Consider the following 18,953-nt stretch of genomic DNA (forward strand, 5'->3'; position numbering starts at 1 on the left):
ATTTATTTATTTATGGCTGTGTTGGGTCTTTGTTTCTGTGCGAGGGCTTTCTCTAGTTGTGGCAAGCGGGGGCCACTCTTCATCGCGGTGCGCGGGCCTCTCACTATCGCGGCCTCTCCCGTTGCGGAGCACAGACTCCAGACGCGCAGGCTCAGTAGTTGTGGCTCACGGGCCTAGTTGCTCCGCGGCATGTGGGATCTTCCCAGACCAGGGCTCGAACCCGTGTCCCCTGCATTGGCAGGCAGATTCTCAACCACTGCGCCACCAGGGAAGCCCTGAAGATGTACATTTTTAAACCATCAGCATATGAATATTATTTAAAGCTGCCACCTCCTCTAGTGAGAAGGTGTAGATTAAGAAGGGAAGAGGACGCAGAACCAAACCCTGAAAAACTCTCTTTGGAGGTCAGATAGACAAGGAGGAGTCGGCAAACGGAATTCAAAAGGAGCAGTCATGGGACTTCCCTGGTGGTGCAGTGGTTAAGAATCTGCCTGTCAATGCAGGGGACACAGGTTCAATCCCTGGTCTGGGAAGATCCCACATGCCGCGGAGCAACTAAGCCCGTGCAGCACAACTACTGAGCCCATGTGCCGCAACTACTGAAGCCCGTGTGCCTAGAGCCCGTGCTCAGCAACAAGAGAAGCCACTGAAATGAGAAATGAGAAGCCTGCGCACTGCAACGAAGAGTAGCCCCCGCTCGCCACAACTAGAGAAAGCCCGCGCGCAGCAATGAAGACCCAATGCAGCCATAAACAAACAAACAAACAAATAAATAAATAAGCAAGTAAGCAAGCAAGCAAGCAGCCGGGGTAGGAAGAAAATGGTATCCTGCAAGGCAAGAGTTAAGAATGCTTCAGAAATGGCCCTTGAACACACCAGGTCCTCGGACTTGATTCTTCTTTACTGGGGCTGGGGCAGCAACCGCAGAGCCAGACCCTAGGTTTCAGGGGCACCCGTGATCCTTCTCCTCTCGTGTTTATGCGCTCTGCTCCCTGCTGGCCATTCTGGGTATGTGCTGTTCTTTGCATTTCGTCTTTCTATCTCATCCACCCTAGGTCACCCTGACAGCTTCTCTGGGGACACTGAACACCCTCGCTGACATCCCAGACAGTGTGGTGCAGGGCAGAGGCCAGAAGCAGCTGAACATTTCGACCAGTAACCGGAAGCTTTTGAATTTCATACTCCAGCACGTGACATACACAAGCACAGAGTATCAGCGCTGCAGGGTGGATGTAGGTGAGAGGCTGTCCTTGGGTGCTTAGGCACCTGTCCAAAATGCTTAGGGACCCAGAAAGACACCATCAGGCCCTCAAAGTCTTCCTCCTCCAGGAAGCCTGCCTCTCTGGCTCCTGTTTCTAACTCTAAACACCTAACTTCCCAATTACTGTACACAGTGCGATCCCCCATGTTGCCATTGACCGCATAGAGTGACTTGAAGGAAATGACAGGCAAAATGCTTGCTCAGCTCTCCATGAAGACAGATCATTCATGCTGTGCCCCTAGAAACCATCCAGTTCTGTTCCTCATTCTCAGTAGCAAGCAAAGCTGAAGATTTTGGCTGCAGTAGATGGGGGGCAGTCTATGCATCAGTATCTTGTCCTGGGCACTAACAGGAAAGAGGGATGTGGGGAACTAGCAGCCCCCAGGTCAGTGGCTGCTTTGTCTTCCTCCTCCCATCCCAGTCCCCATTCCCGTCCCCAGAATTCCTGGGAGAACAACTCCTGCCACCGTCAGGGCAGCCCCAGTTTCTTTCTGGATGAATTAAAGGCACCCGTTCCCATTTTGAGCGGCTACATAGGATGCATTCCCAGGACACCAACAGAAAAAATGAAATGTGGGACAGATTTCCCATGAGCACAAACTAGAGGCAGAGTTCTCTTCACCTTCAGATTTTCAAACATTTCTTATCACAAAATGACCCTGTGAGGTATAAAATGGGGCAGGTAGTATTATCCTGGTTTTGTAGATGGAGAAGGAGGTGAAGTGATTTACCCAAGGAATTTCAGATAACAAGGCAAAGTCAAACTTAATCCATCCCTCTGATTCCAAGCCCACTTTACCCGACAGATTCTCATGGGGAGGAAATGTGAGTTTCGGAGGTGATCAGCTGGTTGCCCCAGGGATGCACAGCAGGTTATGAGGCAGGATGCCATAGACCATGCGGTCTTCAGTCTCGTTCCACCGGTCCACTCCCGCATCCCGTCGGCCTCCCGGGCAGTGTGGGGAGTGACCCAGACACAGTGCACCCGCCCTGACCTTATTTCTCTCTCCAGTGAGTCTGCAGTCCAAGTCCTCAGTGGCCAAGTTTCCGGTGACCATCCGCCTTCCTGTTATGCCCAAGTTATATGACCCTGGACCAGGTAAGGCCCTTGTCCCTGGGGCTTCATGGTGGGTCCTATAGAATATTGGTGAGATTCAGAAGGGATCCCGTCTGAGATGGAGGAGGAGGATAATTATAAAAATAGAGTGGTACTGGAGCAGGAATAGATACATCAATGGAATCAAATTAGAAATCGAGAAATAGACATGTTGGAATTTTACCATGTGATAAAGGAAGCTTTTCAAATTAAAGGGAGAAAAGATGGATTATTCAAGAAATCATGCAGGATAACTGTGTAACTATGTGGAAAAGAACAAGTTGAATCTATCTCACAGCTCATACCAAGATAAATTCCAAATAGGCAAATATCTATTTTTTTTAAGTACTAGAAAAAAACGTGGAGTTTAAAAATAACTTTGGAGGGACTTCCCTGGTGGTCCAGTGGCTAGGACTCTGTGTTTCCACTGCAGGGGGCATGGGTTAGATCCCTGGTCCGGGAACTAAGATCCCGCATGCCGTGCAGCACAGCCAAATAAATAAATAAAAACTTTGGCGTATGAGACTTTTCTAAATATGACACAAAACCCAGAGGCCATAAGGAAAAGACTAAAAACATAAAATACATAACAATTTTTAATGTTTTTATGACAGAAACTTACCATGTGCAAAGTCAAATGACAAAGGACAAATTGGGAAAAAATATCTTCAACACACATTAAAGTCAAAGGTCTAATTTTACTTAAGAACACTTGTGAATCAATAAGAAAAGAACATCAATAAGAAAAGAACAATAAGAAAAGAATAAGCCAATTCACAAAAAGTTAAATTCAAGAATACTTTTAGCCATTAAAATATATGCTCAATTTCATGCTAAGAAAAGTGCAAATGAAAACTACATTCATATTGTATTGGAGGAGTGGGGAAACATAAACTGCGAGCGGTATCTTAGTTCCCTGACCAGGGATGGAACCCGTGCCCCCTGCAGTGGAAGTGCAGATTCTTAACCACTGCACCGCCAGGGAAGTCCTGTCTATCAGCATTTTAAATGTATATGTGCTTTGGTCCAGCCACTTATCATGTGGCTTCTAGAAATTATCCTAAGATGCTTGCATCTGTGTGAAATGACGTTTGTTTGAAGGTATTTATTGCAGCAGCATTGTTTGCAATGACAAAAACCTTAAAAGTGGGAGGCACTGGTTAAATCAAGTGTGGTCCATTGGTATAATGAAATGCCACGCAGTGCCATTCAGAAGGACGGAGGAGGAAAACAGGAGCAGGAAGGTTTTTATTCTGATACAAAATGCTTTCGAAGATGTACAGAAAAGAGTAAAGATTAAGCTACCATTACTGTAAAAAGAAAGGGGGAAAGAAGACATAACTGCTTGATTACAGAAAAATAAACGAGAAATTGGTAATACTGGTAAACTCCTGGGAAGAAACCAAGTAGTTGGGAACAGGGATGGGAAGAAGTATTTTCATGGTATAACTTTCAATACATTTAGAATTTTGAACAGTTGACATTTTTTTTACTGTATTACCTATATATTCAAAATGTAATCTATTCAAATAGATTCTTTTCAAAATATAAATTGTTATTTTAAAGTAATAGTATTAAATATCTATGGAGAGGGATTTAAAGTATGGGCTTAACATCATAACTATCTCAAAAATAAAAGAAATAGGTACAAGGAGTTCACAAAAAACCATTTTTGGCTTCAGATTTGTTTTAAAGATAAAGTGTTACCGATAAAATGGAAACCACCACAATCTTATTCCCCTCCCTTCTTCCAGCAGTCATGATCTTTCTTTTCCCTGTTTTTGTACATTTTAATATGTAGATTTCTATTCTTACACGTGTGTACACACACACACACAGAGCATATACAGTGTGGTACAATGCATTTTTGAACTTCTCATAAAAGTTACATTGTATGGTATGAAGTTCTAGTTTCTGACCTTTTGTCAGTCCATGGCTTGTCTTTTGATTTTGCTTCGGGGTCTTTTGTTATTATAAAGATTTATCCTTTAATAAAATTGATTCGTTGGGTTTTTTTCTAGCTTTTGCTTTTTGTGCCTTATTCAAGAAATTCTTCCCTACGTTGGAGCCATAAAGACACTCTCCTGTATTTTTTTCAAACGTTGCACATGTTTGGTTCTTACATTTAGATACTTACATGTGGCATGTGAAGAGGACCTAATTTTTTGTGTATGGAGAGCCTATTGTCCCACCACCACAGACCTAGTGGTCCAGCCTCCTCCTGCTCGTACAGCCGGCCCCTCACACACCCACTTTCATGCATGCAGGGGTCTGAACCTTTCTTAGGTCACATTGATCTGTTTATCCTTGGGCTCATTCCACAATGTTTCCATACACTTTATAACAGGTTTTGTATCTAGTGGGGATAAATTCTATACTTCAGGATGACTGTACTTCATTTAGCAAAATTTTCTCAGCTCTTCTTGGTCTTTTACTTTTTCATTAGAGTTTTGGCATCAGCTCATCAAGATCCTCCAAAATCCCTTGAGATTTTGATGAGAATTTCATAGAATTTGTAGATTAATTAGAGATGAATTGACAGTTTTATGAAGTTGAATATTCCCAACCATGAATCTGGTATACCTCTCCATGTTATAATCTCCATGTCATAGTCTCTTCATAGGTTCCTCAATAATTTATTTTGTAGTTTTATTTGTAAAGGAATTGCACACTTTATTGGATTTAGTCTTAGGTACTTTATATTTCTTATTGCTTTTATAAATTGAATCTTTTTCTTCTACATTTTAATTGGTTGCTGTTGGTATATAGGACATTAGTGATTTTTGAATGTTGAACTTACAAGCAGCATCGTTCTTGCACTCATATTAGTGATTGTTTTTAACAAAGAGTCTCTTGAACAAATAATGATTTTTCAGTTCTTATCTTCTTTTCCAGTTCTTATCATTTGTTTAGTTTTCTCGTCTTACTGCATTTTGCTAAAATCTCTGGTACAGTGTTGAATAATAACAGTGGTAGCAGGCACTTTTGCTTGTTCCTGACTTTAAGAACATTCGAATGCTCTACCATTCATGTTTGCTGGGTATGAAGGTGGTAGATGTGTCAGGGTAAGAAAGTTTCCTTCTTTCCTTCTATTTCTGATGTGGACCAGTTTTTTAAAGTCTTTATTGAATTTGTTACAATATTGCTTCTGTTTTAAGTTTTGGTTTTTTGGCTGCGAGGCATGTGGGGTCTTAGCTCCTCGACTAGGGATTGAAACTGCACCCCTTGCATTGGAAGGTGAAGTCTTAACCTCTGGACCACCAGGGAAGTCCCTTTCCTTCTATTACTGCTGCTAAGAATTTTTCTATTTCTACTTTCTATTTCCTTGCAGAGAGTTTTTATATGAATGAGTATTGAATTTTATCAGATAAATTGTCTGTACCCATTGAAATATTTTTTCTTCTTTAATTGGGTTTATGTAGTGACTTACATTGATTGATTTTCTGCTGTTGAAATTGTTCTTGTATTTCTGGAATAAACCCATCTTGATTGCAATGTATTAGTTGATTAAATGCTGAATTAAATTTTTTGCAATTTTATATAGGATTCTTGCATCTGTATTCAAAACTGAGACTATTTTTTCCTGTAATGTCCTTGCCCAGTTTTGTTATCAATATTATACAAGCCTTGTAAGACGAGTTGGATAGCTTTCCTTTTTTCACTGTTTGCTGAAGTGAATTGTAATAAAATAGGAATAATACGTCTCTTGGAGTTTTATTACAACTTATCTGATCCTTATGTCTTTTTTTTTTTTTTTTGTCCAAGTTTTGGGGAAGGTGGTTAAGGATGGGAATGTGGATGGGAAGGAGTGAGAGAAAGGGAAGAAATTTAAAACTATCAGTTCTGTGTCTTTAATGGTTATTGATCTGTATGTACATTGAGTCAATTTTTTAAATGTTTCTGTAAAGTTGTCTTAAATTTGATGTAAATTGCCTATTTTTTTTTTTTTGTCATAGAGTTGTTCATAGCATTCTCTTATGTTTGTTAAAAAATTTTAAATATCTGAAGTCATGTCTCCCTTTTGGTTCTTTACATTTATCTTCAGTAATTTTAAGTTGGTTTCATATCTAAATATTCTCATTTCATTTATGCCTGTTTTTGGTCCATATTTTCTTTTTCATATATGTGATTCTGTGATTTGTCACTTTAAAGATTTTAAACATTCTCATTTTAAATCCTTTTCAGATTCCTCTATTATTTTGTAGATAGACACTGTGCAGGGTAGATTTGCTGGCTGTAGTTTTCTTTGAGTGTCTTGGAATTTTTGCTGGTGGCTCATCTTGAGTAGGAGGCTTTTGCTTGTTTGTTTCGTTTTCTCCTCTCTCCCCCTTTCTCCCTCTTTCCTCTCTCTCTCTCTCCTGATTTCTTCCCATCTCACAGCTTTACAGTTGCTTCTACTCCCAGTAACCCAAGATTCCTAGTCCATCATTTTATACTGGAGTGTTGGGGTCCCTGTCCCCTAGTGATATTGGCGTCACTGAAGAGCCAGTTGCTGGGCCTGAGGGTGGCTTGGCACAGGGCTTGGCTGTGATGTGGTGTCATCTCTGCACCCAGAGGTGTGTACAGGGATGATGGCTGTTTGGGGTTCCTTGCCCAGCAGGTAGTATGTGGTGAGAGATGGAGGGAGTGCAGCCTGGCTTCCGTCCATGGCTTCTAGCAAAACGCCTGGCTGTGGACCCACATACCTTATGAGACACTTTTATTCCATTAACACTTAGACTCGGCCTCCCAGCCTCCTCTCCTGTTCTGACCTCAGATTGCAGCAAGCCCAGCTCCAGCTCTGCTCACGGCTGTTGATTTCTGTTCTTGGAAGAAATGTTGTCTATTTTTGAGCATGGCTATGTCTACATTTTTCTTTATCATTGCTATGTGTTTGGAACAATATGGAATTTCAAAGCAAAATGCTGTACCACCAACTTGGCTGGGAGTCCCCTACCTTGACCACCTCCTATGGTAATTCAGGCCCCTGATTCTCTCTTTACTATAACAAAAGAACCAAACTTATCATGTGGCCTGAGAAGAGAAAAGGTAGGAGAGGATTCATTTGCAATGCTCTTGAACATGATTTACATGACTCTTTCTGTTACTGAGCCCTTTCCAGATTCTTGGGCAGCAGCAATACCATAGAAATGAATATCGCTTCTGCAAGACTCTTAGGCACGCAGAGCTTTTTATTAAAATAGATAGTTTGTGCACAAGAGAGAAGGCAGGAGACAAGCCTCTTAGATAGCTTCATCCACCAGAGGGCAGACAGCAGAAGCAAGGAGAACTACAATCCTGTAGCCTGTGGAATGAAAACCACATTCACAGAAAGATAGACAAAATGAAAAGGCAGAGGACTATGTACCAGATGAAGGAACAAGATAAAACCCCAGAAAAAAAAACTAAATGAAGTGGAAATAGGCAACCTTGCAGAAAAAGAATTCAGAATAATGATAGTGAAGATGATCCAGGACCTCGGAAAAAGAATGGAGGCAAAGATCGAGAAGATGCAAGAAATGTTTAACAAAGACCTAGAAGAATTAAAGAACAAACACCTAGAAGAATTAAAGAGCAAACAGACATGAACAATACAATAACTGAAATGAAAAATACACTAGAAGGAATCAATAGCAGAATAACTGAGGCAGAAGAACGGATAAGTGACCTGGAAGACGGAATGGTGGAATTCACTGCTGCGGAACAGAATAAAGAAAAAAGAATGAAAAGAAATGAAGACAGCCTAAGAGACCTCTGGGACAACATTAAAAGCAACAACATTCGCATTATAGGGGTCCCAGAAGGAGAAGAGAGAGAGAAAGGACCCGAGAAAATATTTGAAGAGATTATAGTCGAAAACTTCCCTAACATGGGAAAGGAAATAGCCACCCAAGTCCAGGAAGCACAGAGAGTCCCATACAGGATAAACCCTGGGAGAAACATGCCGAGACATAGTAATCAAAGTGGCAAAAAGTAAAGACAAAGAAAAATTATTGAAAGCAACAAGGGAAAAACGACAAATAACATACAAGGGAACTCCCATAATGTTAGCAGCTGATTTCTCAGCAGAAACTCTACAAGCCAGAAGGGAGTGGCATGATATACTTAAAGTGATGAAAGGGAAGAACCTACAACCAAGATTACTCTACCTGGCAAGGATCTCATTCAGATTCAATGGAGAAATCAAAAGCTTTACAGACACGCAAAAGCTAAGAGAATTCAGTACCACCAAACCAGCTCTACAACAAATGCTAAGGGAACTTCTCTAAGTGGGAAACACAAGAGAAGAAAAGAACCTACAAAAACAAACGCGAAACAATTAAGAAAATGGTCATAGGAACATACATATTGATAATTACCTTAAACGTGAATGGATTAAATGCTCCAACCAAAAGACACAGGCTTGCTGAATGGATACAAAAACAAGACCCATCTATATGCTGTCTACAGGAGACCCATTTCAGACCTAGGGACACATACAGACTGAAAGTGAGGGGATGAAAAAAGATATTCCATGCAAATGGAAATCAAAGCTGGAGTAGCAATACTCATATCAGATAAAATAGACTTTAAAATAAAGAATGTTACAAGAGACAAGGAAGGACACTACATAATGATCAAGGGATCAATCCAAGAAGAAGATGTAACAATTATATATGCACCCAACATAGGAGCACCTCAATAGGTGCTCTGCTAACAGCAGAGGCAACTGCTAACAGCTATAAAAGAGGAAATCGAGAGTAACACAGTAATAGTGGGGGACTTTAACACCTCACTTACACCAATGGACAGATCATCCAAAATGAAAATAAATAAGGAAACAGAAGCTTTAAATGACACAATAGACCAGATAGATTTAATTGATATTTATAAGACATTCCATCCCAAAACAGCAGATTACACTTTCTTCTCAAGTGCGCACGGAACATTCTCCAGGATAGATCACATCTGGGGTCACAAATCAAGCCACAGTAAATTTAAGAAAATTGAAATCATATCAAGCATCTTTTCTGACCACAACACTATGAGATTAGAAATGAATTACAGGGGGAAAAAAACGTAAAAAACACAAACACATGGAGGCTAAACAATATGTGACTAAATAATCAAGAGATCACTGAAGAAATCAAAGAGGAAATCAGAAAATACCTAGAGACAAATGACAATGAAAACACGACAATCCAAAACATATGGGATGCAGCAAAAGCAGTTCTAAGAGAGAAGTTTATAGCTATACAAGCCTACCTCAAGAAACAAGAAAAATCTCAAATAAACAATCTAACCTTACACCTAAAGGAACTAGAGAAAGAAGAACAAACAAAACCCAAAGTTAGCAGAAGGAAAGAAATCATAAAGATCAGAGCAGAAATAAATGAAATAGAAACAAAGAAAACAATAGCAAAGATCAATAAAACTAAAATCTGGTTCTTTGAGAAGATAAACAAAATTGATAAACCATTAGCCAGACTCATCAAGAAAAAGAGGGAGAGGACTCAAATCAATAAAATTAGAAATGAAGAAGGAGAAGTTACAACAGACACCACAGAAATACAAAGCATCCTAAGAGACTACTACAAGCAACTCTATGCCAATAAAATGGACAACCTGGAAGAAGTGGACAAATTCTTAGAAAGGTATAACCTTCCAAGACTGAACCAGGAAGAAATAGAAAATATGAACAGACAAATCACAAGTAATGAAATTGAAACTGTGATTAAAAATCTTCCAACAAACAAAAGTCCAGGACCAGATGGCTTCACAGGTGAATTCTATCAAACATTTAGAGAAGAGCTAACACCCATCCTTCTCAAACTCTTCCAAAAATTGCAGAGGAAGGAACACTCCCAAACTCATTCTATGAGGCCACCCTGATACCAAAACCAGACAAAGATACTACAAAAAAAAAATTACAGACCAATATCACTGATGAATATAGATGCAGAAATCCTCAACAAAATACTAGCAAACAGAATCCAACAACACATTAAAAGGATCATACACCATGATCAAGTGGGATTTATCCCAGGGATGCAAGGATTCTTCAATATATGCAAATCAATCTGATAAACCATATTAACAAATTGAAGAATAAAAACCATATAATCATCTCAATAGATGCAGAAAAAGCTTTTGACAAAATTCAACACCGATTTACGATAAAAACTCTCCAGAAAGTGGGCATAGAGGGAACCTACCTCAACATAATAAAGGCCATATACGACAAACGCACAGCAAGCATCATTCTCAATGGTGAAAAACTGAAAGCATTTCCTCTATGATCAGGAACAAGACAAGGATGTCCAGTCTCACCACTATTATTCAACATAGTTTTGGAAGTCCTAGCCACGGCAATCAGAGAAGAAAAAGAAATAAAAGGAATCCAAATTGGAAAAGAAGTAAAACTGTCACTGTTTGCAGATGACATGATACTATACATAGAGAATCCTAAAGATGCCACCAGAAAACTACTAGAGCTAATCAGTGAATTTGGTAAAGTTGCAGGATACAAAATTAATGCAAAGAAATCTCTTGCATTCCTATACAGTAATGATGAAAAATCTGAAAGAGAAATTAAGGAAACACTCCCATTTACCACTGCAACAGAAAGAATAGAATACCTAGGAATAAACCTACCTAGGGAGACAAAAGACCTGTATGCAGAAAACTATAAGACACTGATGAAAGAAATTAAAGATGATACCGGACTTCCCTGGTGGCGCAGTGGTTAAGAACCTGCCTGCCAATGCAGGGGACACGGGTTCGAGTCCTGGTCAGGGAAGATCCCACATGCCGCAGAGCAACTAAGCCCGTGCGCCACAACTACTGAGCCTGCGCTCTAGAGCCCACGAGCCACAACTAGTGAGCCCACGTGCCACAACTACTGAATCCGCGTGCCTAGAGCCCGTGCTCTGCAACAAGAGAAGCCACCGCAATGAGAAGCCCGTGCACCACAACGAAGAGTAGCCCCCGCTCGCCGCAACTAGAGAAAGCCCGTGCGCAGCAACGAAGACCCAACGCAGCCATTAATAAATAAATAAATAAATAATTAAAAAAAAAAAAAAAAAGATGATACCAACAGGTGGAGAGATATACCATGTTCTTGTATTGGAAGAATTAATATTGTGAAAATGACTATACTACCCAAAGCAATCTGCAGATTCGATGCAATCCTTATCAAATTACCAATGGCAGTTTTTATAGAACTAGAACAAAAACTCTTAAAATTTGTATGGAGACACAAAAGACCCCGAATAGCCAAAGCAGTCTTGAGGGAAAAAGACAGAGCTGGAGGAATCAGACTCCCTGACTTCAGACTATACTACAAAACTACAGTAATCAAGACAATATGGTACTGGCACAAAAACAGAAACATAGATCAATGGAACAGGATAGAAAGCCCAGAGATAAACCCACACACCTGTGGTCAACTAATCTATGACAAAGGAGGCAAGGATATACAATGGAGAAAAGACAGTCTCTTCAATAAGTGGTGCTGGGAAAACTGGACAGCTACATGTAAAAGAATGAAATTAGAACACTCCTTAACACCATACACAAAAATAAACTCAAAATGCATTAGAGACCTAAACGTAAGACCGGACACTATAAAACTCTTAGAGGAAAACACAGGAAGAACACTCTTTGACATAAATCACAGGAAGATCTTTTTTGACTCACCTCCTGGAGTAATGGAAATAAAAACAAAAATAAACAAATGGGACCTAATTAAACTTCAAACCTGTTGCAAAGCAAAGGAAACCATAAAGAAGACAAAAAGACAACCCTCAGAATGGAAGAAAATATTTGCAAAATGAATCAACAGACAAAGGATTAATCTCCAAAACATATAAATAGCTCATGCAGCTCAATATTAAAAAAACAAACAACCCAATCCAAAAATGGGCAGAAGACCTAAATAGACATTTCTCCAAAGAAGACATACAGATGGCCAAGAAGCACATGAAAAGCTGCTCAACATCACTAATTATTAGAGAAATGCAAATCAGAACTACAATGAGGTATCACCTCACACCGGTCAGAATGGCCATCATCAAAAAATCTACAAACAATAAATGCTGGAGAGGGTGTGGAGAAAAGGGAACCCTCTTGCACTGTTGGTGGGAACGTAAATTGATTCAGCCACTGTGGAGAACGGTATGGAGGTTCCTTAAAAAACTAAAAATAGAACTACCATATGACCCAGCAATCCCACTCTTGGGCATATACCCTGAGTAAACCATAATTCAAAAAGAGTCATGTACCACAATGTTCACTGCAGCACTATCTACAATAGCCAGGACATGGAAGCAACCTAAGTGTCCATCGACAGATGAATGGATAAAGAAGATGTGGCACATATACACAATGGAATATTACTCAGCCATAAAAAGAAATGAAATTGAGTTATTTGTAGCAAGGTGGATGGACCTAGAGTCTGTCATACAGAGTGAAATGGGTCAGAAAGAGAAAAACAAATATCGTATGCTAACACATATATATGGAATCTTAAAAAAAAAAAAAAGGTTATGAAGAACCTAGGGGCAGGACAGGAATAAAGACGCAGACGTAGAGAATGGACTTGAGGACACAGGGAGGGAGAAGGGTAAGCTGGGATGAAGTGAGAGAGTGACATGGACTTATATATGCTACCAAATGTAAAATAGATAGCTAGTGGGAAGCAGCCACATAGCACAGGGAGATCAGCTTCGTGCTTTGTGACCACCTAGAGGGGTGGGATAGGGAGGGTGGGAGGGAGATGCAAGAGGGAGGAGATATGGGGATATATATATAATCAGCTATGTGTATAGCTGATTCACTTTGTTATAAAGCAGAAACTAACACACCATTGTAAAGCAGTTATACCGCAATAAAGATGTTTAAAAAAAATAAAACAACTAAAAATAGAATTACCATATGACCCAGCAATCCCACTACTGGGCATATACCCAGAGAAAACCATAATTCAAAAAGACACATGCACCCCAATGTTCATTGCAGCACTATTTACAATAGCCAGGTCATGGAAGCAACCTAAATGCCCATCGACAGACAAATGGATAAAGAAGATGTGGTACATATATACAATGGAATATTACTCAGCCATAAAAAGGAACGAAATTGGGTCATTTGTAGAGACGTGGGTGGATCTAGAGACTGTCATACAGAGTGAAGTAAGTCAGAAAGAGAAAAACAAATATCGTATATTAATGCATATATGTGGAATCTAGAAAAATGGTACAGATAAACCGGTTTGCAGAGCAGTAATAGAGGCACAGATGTAGAGAACGAACGTATGGATACCAAGTGGCGGGGGCTGGTGGTGATGGGATGAATTGGGAGATTGGGATTGACGTGTATACACTAATATGTATAAAATGGATAACTAATAAGAACCTGCTGTATAAAAAATAAAATTAAATTAAATTAAAAAATTTAAAAAAAAAAAGAGAGAAGGCAGGGAAAAAGTGCCAGCTCCCCGAGTAGAAGGGGAGAGTTGCTTTTATAACAGAAGGGACGGTTTGTCTCATGATCACGGATAATTTCCAGAAATCATCCAACTTCTTTGATCAGCAGCAGGTGGCTCCATGGTGGCTGTCAGGAATAGGGAGTGCTTCTGTGAGGGGGAAGAAATGCATGAGAATTTTCTGTAAGAAAGCCCAGGAACAGATTAGGTTAAAATTTACAGTTGAGCTTCTTGTCTTGTGGCAACTAGGTATACTGTTAGTGGCACAGAGATAAAGTTTATCTTTTATTCCTGTGAGTCCGGTTTTTTTCCTCTGGGACTCTGGCCCCCAGGGCCTTTGTTCTTTAGTTTGCAAGGCTTGTTTACCCAAGACCGGTCTTTTTCCAAAATGGCTGTACTCTTGTCTCCCTGTCTCATTTCCACTCACTCCCACAGACCCAGGAGAAGCTGGGTAATGGTGCAGCATGTACTGAAAAGGGTTTATGGAATGATTTCTGATTTCCGTCATTCTGAGAAGTCGCTCTGCAGTCGGGTTCTGTTGCATTCACCCACAAACAATAGGTGAGGGTGTAGCTTTCAGCATGCGTTAACTTCAGCCGACCCCACCGCACCAGACGACCCACGTGCCCCCAGAATAATGCAAGTCAGGACAGTGAGGCTTCCCGAAGACAGAGCTCTGACATCTACCCTTTCTCGCTCAGAGAGGAAGCTCAGAGACCTGGTGACCATTGCCACCAAAACTTTCCTCCGTCCCCACAAGCTCATGACCATGCTCCAGAGCGTTCGTGAGTATTACCCAGACTTGACTGTGATCGTGGCTGATGACAGCAAGGAGCCCCTGAAAATTAATGACAGCCATGTGGAGTATTACACCATGCCTTATGGGAAGGTATGTCCCTCCCAGATGGGGAGACACCTGGATCCCGGGACAAGGGGGCCCACAGTCAGGTTCTGCCCTGAATGGGGCTGCTTCAGTGGCCTTCCCAAGGCAGCAGCGTCCTGGCATGGGAGGGGAGTCCCCTTGCTGATTCCAAATTCACAGAGAAATCAGGTCAGTCTCCCTTTTCTGCATTAGCAGGGTGGTTAATCAGCCTCTCCTCACACTTGGTGTGGAAATTGATTGAGGTCCTTCTAAGTGACTTGAGGTGTCTGACAGTCTAAGGTTTCCTGACATGCAGGTCCAACAGCAGAGAAACCTCTCATCCCTACAATTCCCCCCTCGCTGGAGCGGCTCTCTCCCCCATGCACCATCTTGCAAGCACACACAGGAGGAAGTGGATAGTGGATATTATACGTACCGGAGTGTCCCCCCCTCCAACAGCTTCCAGGCTGCATGAGGGGAAAGGGCAGGAGAGCCACAGAGACTCTCTCGGGTGAAAGGGGACTTCCATCGGTCCATATTAGCCACAGGGCCAAGGAAGGACTTTCTGCCTTTGTCTCAGTCTTTGATCCACAGAGTCGCTGGCCTTCTCCCAGTGTCTCTGAGACATGGACTCCCTTTAACCCAGAGGTTCTCGGCCACTGTTTGGGGTGCAGCCTGGTTGCTGGGAACTGAGAAAGCTCCCAGGTGACGCTGATATGTAGCAGGGCAGGCAACCACCATCTAACCTCACTCCACTCACAGGGCTGGTTTGCTGGTAGGAACCTGGCCATATCTCAGGTCACCACCAAATACGTTCTCTGGGTGGATGATGACTTTCTCTTCAACGACAAGACCAAGATTGAGGTGCTGGTGGATGTCCTAGAGAAGACGGAGCTGGACGTGGTAAGGGAGAGTTGCTGGTTCTACCCCATTGCAATCTGACAAGCGAGAGGGGAAGGGGAGGAGAAGGGAAGAGAGGAAAGTATGCGAAAGAAGAGGAGAGGGAAAGAGAGAAGGGAGGGCGGAAGGGGCTGGGGAGGGCCCGGTGCAGGAGGTGATGCAGCACAGCTCTGGGGTCGAGACCATCGCGCGGGAATCAGACGTGCGAGTTCTGCTTCTGTCTCTGTTCTTACTTTTCTCTGAGCAAATTACACCAACACCCGCGCCCAAAACTCACCGTTGTTCTGTTTTTAAAATGGTGTGTTTATTACTTCTACCTTCCTCCCTGGAGTGGCTGGAGAAAGCGAGTGGGGCTCTGGCGCTGTCACACACCATTACAAAAATGAAAATGGCACAAGGCTGTAAAAGACTATGTGGCCTTAAGGACATTAAAAAAAATAACAAAAACATCAAAAGTCAACTCACACATAGAAAAGAGAAGAAAAAGGTGACAATAATTAATAATGCTGTGTTGTATTCTTGAAATTTGCAGAGATTACTATGTAGAGGTGATGGATTTGTTAATTAGCTTGAGTGTGGTGATCTTTTCACAATGTATACATATATCAAAACATCAAGCTGTACACCTTAAATATATACAATTTTAATATGTCAAAGATATCTCAATAAAGCTGTTAAAAAGAAAGAAAATGTATAAGAAGTAGCACAGTGACCACAGTTACTTCATACTCCAGGTGGACAGTCCCCAAAGCATCTGGCTTGACTAAGATGTCTCTAGAGACCCAATCACAATAGCGTAAATGACACAGAAGGTGCAGTTACCGCCCGTGTAAGAATGCAAGCTGGCACTCGACTCTCCTTCCAGAGCCATCCTGGACCAGCTTCCTTCCCCGTTGTTTGTCCATCTCTGTGGTCCTCAGCTGCATGGTCGGAAGATGGGGAGAGGCGAAGTGAAGGACAAGAAGTTCTCTTTTAAGACTGTGATCTTTATAAAAGTTGCAGACATCTGTTCTAGATCACATCCTTTCAGCCAGGACTTAGACACATGGTCAGACCTTGCAAGGGAAGTGGGAAAATTTCATCTTTAGTGGGTAATTGGCTAGACTTCAATTTAGTCCAGTTAAAACTCAAGAGGGTTCATTTACTAAGGGGGGAGGTAAAGAACAGGTGATGGCAGACAATCAGACTGCTGTGCCACCCTGGGTGATTGTGATGGTTCAGGAATAGATATAATTGCTTGTCCTGTTTTGCTCGGGCTCCAACAGCTAGATGCATGCATCTCCCACGAGTGCAGGGACAGGCAGCACAGAGAGGTGAGCCGGGAGCAGAGAATGGGAGGAAGGCAGCTTGAGACAAACTACTGGCTGCAGGAAGTCCACATAGGGACCCCTGCACGAGCAGGCTGCCTCTCACTTGCACCTAAACACCACTCCTTGTACTGGAAGGGAGTGAGTCACCTGGAAAGAGTGAGCTTGCTGGAGGGTAAACGGAGCAGAGTTGTCTGCTCTTTGGACTTGGTGTAAGTGTAGTATGAAGGGTAGATAAAGGGTGTGATTCTTGTCATAACTGAGGTTCAGTCCAGTAAGGCCTCCTGACAGCGGCTACATGGATACTGAGTCTCTTCTCTAATGTGGATTTCTCTGCCCACTGGCTAGGTAGGTGGCAGTGTGCTTGGAAACATGTTCCAGTTTAAGCTGTTCCTGGAGCACAGTGAGAATGGGGACTGTCTCCACCGGCGGTCAGGATCTTTCCGGCGCCTGGACGGCTTCCCCAGCTGCGTGGTGACCAGTGGTGTTGTCAACTTCTTCCTGGCCCACACAGAGCGGCTCCAAAGAGTTGGCTTCGACGCCCGCCTGCAGCGAGTGGCTCACTCAGGTGGGGAGGCTGGAAGAGTGAGGAAGGGAGCTGCGCTGTGGACTGATCTCAGAAGCCTGTTTTTTCCCAAGGAGGGAGGGCCGTGTGCCACTGCTCAGGGGAGCTTGCCCTTTCTCCCCAAAATGGGGAGCTCACCCTTTCTCCCTAAAATGGAGAGCTCGTGGTCTCTCTTGCCTCCCTCCACACTCTCTGCCTTCTTGTCTCCCCCAGGCTGTTCTGCTTCTCCGAGACACCCCCCCCTTCCTTTCCCTACAGCTCTGGCCCCTCCCTCTTTTCCCACCTTGCTGCTGCCCCTCCTTTTTCCAGACATCCTCTCCTATTTAACTGCAGCTGGTGAACTTCCCCTCTCATTCCCCTCAGTCCTGGAGTCCACAGTTCCGTCCAGTTGGAAGCCAATCTGTGTCTCTCTACCCATATCACTGTCTGTCCTTCCAACTCAGTAGCCTGGGCAGGTGGCTTCACGGGGGCGGAAGCTCCCCAGGGGTATAAACTGTGTCCCCTCCCCCTGACTCTCCTCCCAGACCTGCAGTATGACCCTGGGTCTCTGGCGGAAGCTCACATTTCCTTCTTGCACTTTCCCTCTCTTGGCAGAGTTCTTTATTGATGGGCTCGGGAGCCTGCTTGTGGGGTCCTGCTCAAATGTGATTGTAGGTCACCAGCCCCGTTCTCCAGTGGCGGACCCAGAGCTCGCAGCCCTGGAGAAGAGCTACAACGTATACCGGACCAACACCAAAGCTCAGGTCCAGTTCAAGCTGGCTCTCCACTACTTCAAGAACCATCTCCAATGTACCACATAAAGGTTGTCCGGGCACTGGAAAAGCACTAGGCTGACCTGTTGCAGGTATCTAAAACACAGGAACTGGTGGATGGGCTATCAAAATTTGAACTCCAGATAAGATGGACAGGGCAGATGGGTCTGGCTCAGGTACTGGAAATATCAGTCAAAAGCTAAGGGTCATTAGAAATGGACGAATCACTGATCAGGGCAATGGAGACTGTATTCATTATTGTTTGTATGATGTCTTACCATTTATGAAACATTTGTACATATAGTATCTCACATTATCTCATTTCATCTCACACGAAAGAGTATATGATGGGTTGGTATCCTCAGTCAAAAAGATGGCTGCTGGGTCCTTGAGGGTTATTTGGTGGAAATTATATCACAGATCATCTCCAGCATCACTGCCATCCACAGATTTTTTTGGTCCTACCTTGTGGACTCAAATAATGTGAATAACCCAGGGTCCTTGCCTGGAGGAGGTGGCAGCCTGGTTCAGTTCGGTCCACTAGTGGAATCGGATCAGAGGATGAGAGGCGGACCAGGCAGGCGAGGAGAGCTCTGGGGAGTCAGCTCACCTGGAGCCCGGCACATGGATGGGATGCAGGCAGTTGGAGGGATGAGATCACTGGGGTAGTCCACTCACTGCCGGAATAAAGGTTTCCCTGGCATCAGACTCCCTATCATAAAGACAGGTTCTAGAATGCTTGGGATTGAACTTGGACCCTGTGCTGA

At 42.7% G+C, this 18,953-nt stretch overlaps 1 protein-coding gene across 1 annotated transcript in view; it reads left to right on the forward strand.

Annotated features, from left to right (window-relative positions):
• The window catches only part of B4GALNT2 (beta-1,4-N-acetyl-galactosaminyltransferase 2 (SID blood group)), a 31,333-nt gene extending 13,099 nt beyond the window's left edge, over positions 1 to 18,234 (forward strand). Inside the window, exons 5-10 of the mRNA XM_061175716.1 lie at positions 1,056 to 1,236; positions 2,274 to 2,360; positions 14,502 to 14,689; positions 15,425 to 15,565; positions 17,218 to 17,437; positions 18,029 to 18,234. Coding sequence (XP_061031699.1) covers positions 1,056 to 1,236; positions 2,274 to 2,360; positions 14,502 to 14,689; positions 15,425 to 15,565; positions 17,218 to 17,437; positions 18,029 to 18,234 — 1,023 coding nt within the window. The remainder of the gene's footprint in view (positions 1 to 1,055; positions 1,237 to 2,273; positions 2,361 to 14,501; positions 14,690 to 15,424; positions 15,566 to 17,217; positions 17,438 to 18,028) is intronic.
• Positions 18,235 to 18,953: the final 719 nt, after the last annotated feature.

The sequence above is a fragment of the Eubalaena glacialis genome, chromosome 19 (genome assembly GCF_028564815.1).
Source record: "Eubalaena glacialis isolate mEubGla1 chromosome 19, mEubGla1.1.hap2.+ XY, whole genome shotgun sequence".
NCBI lineage: Eukaryota > Metazoa > Chordata > Mammalia > Artiodactyla > Balaenidae > Eubalaena > Eubalaena glacialis.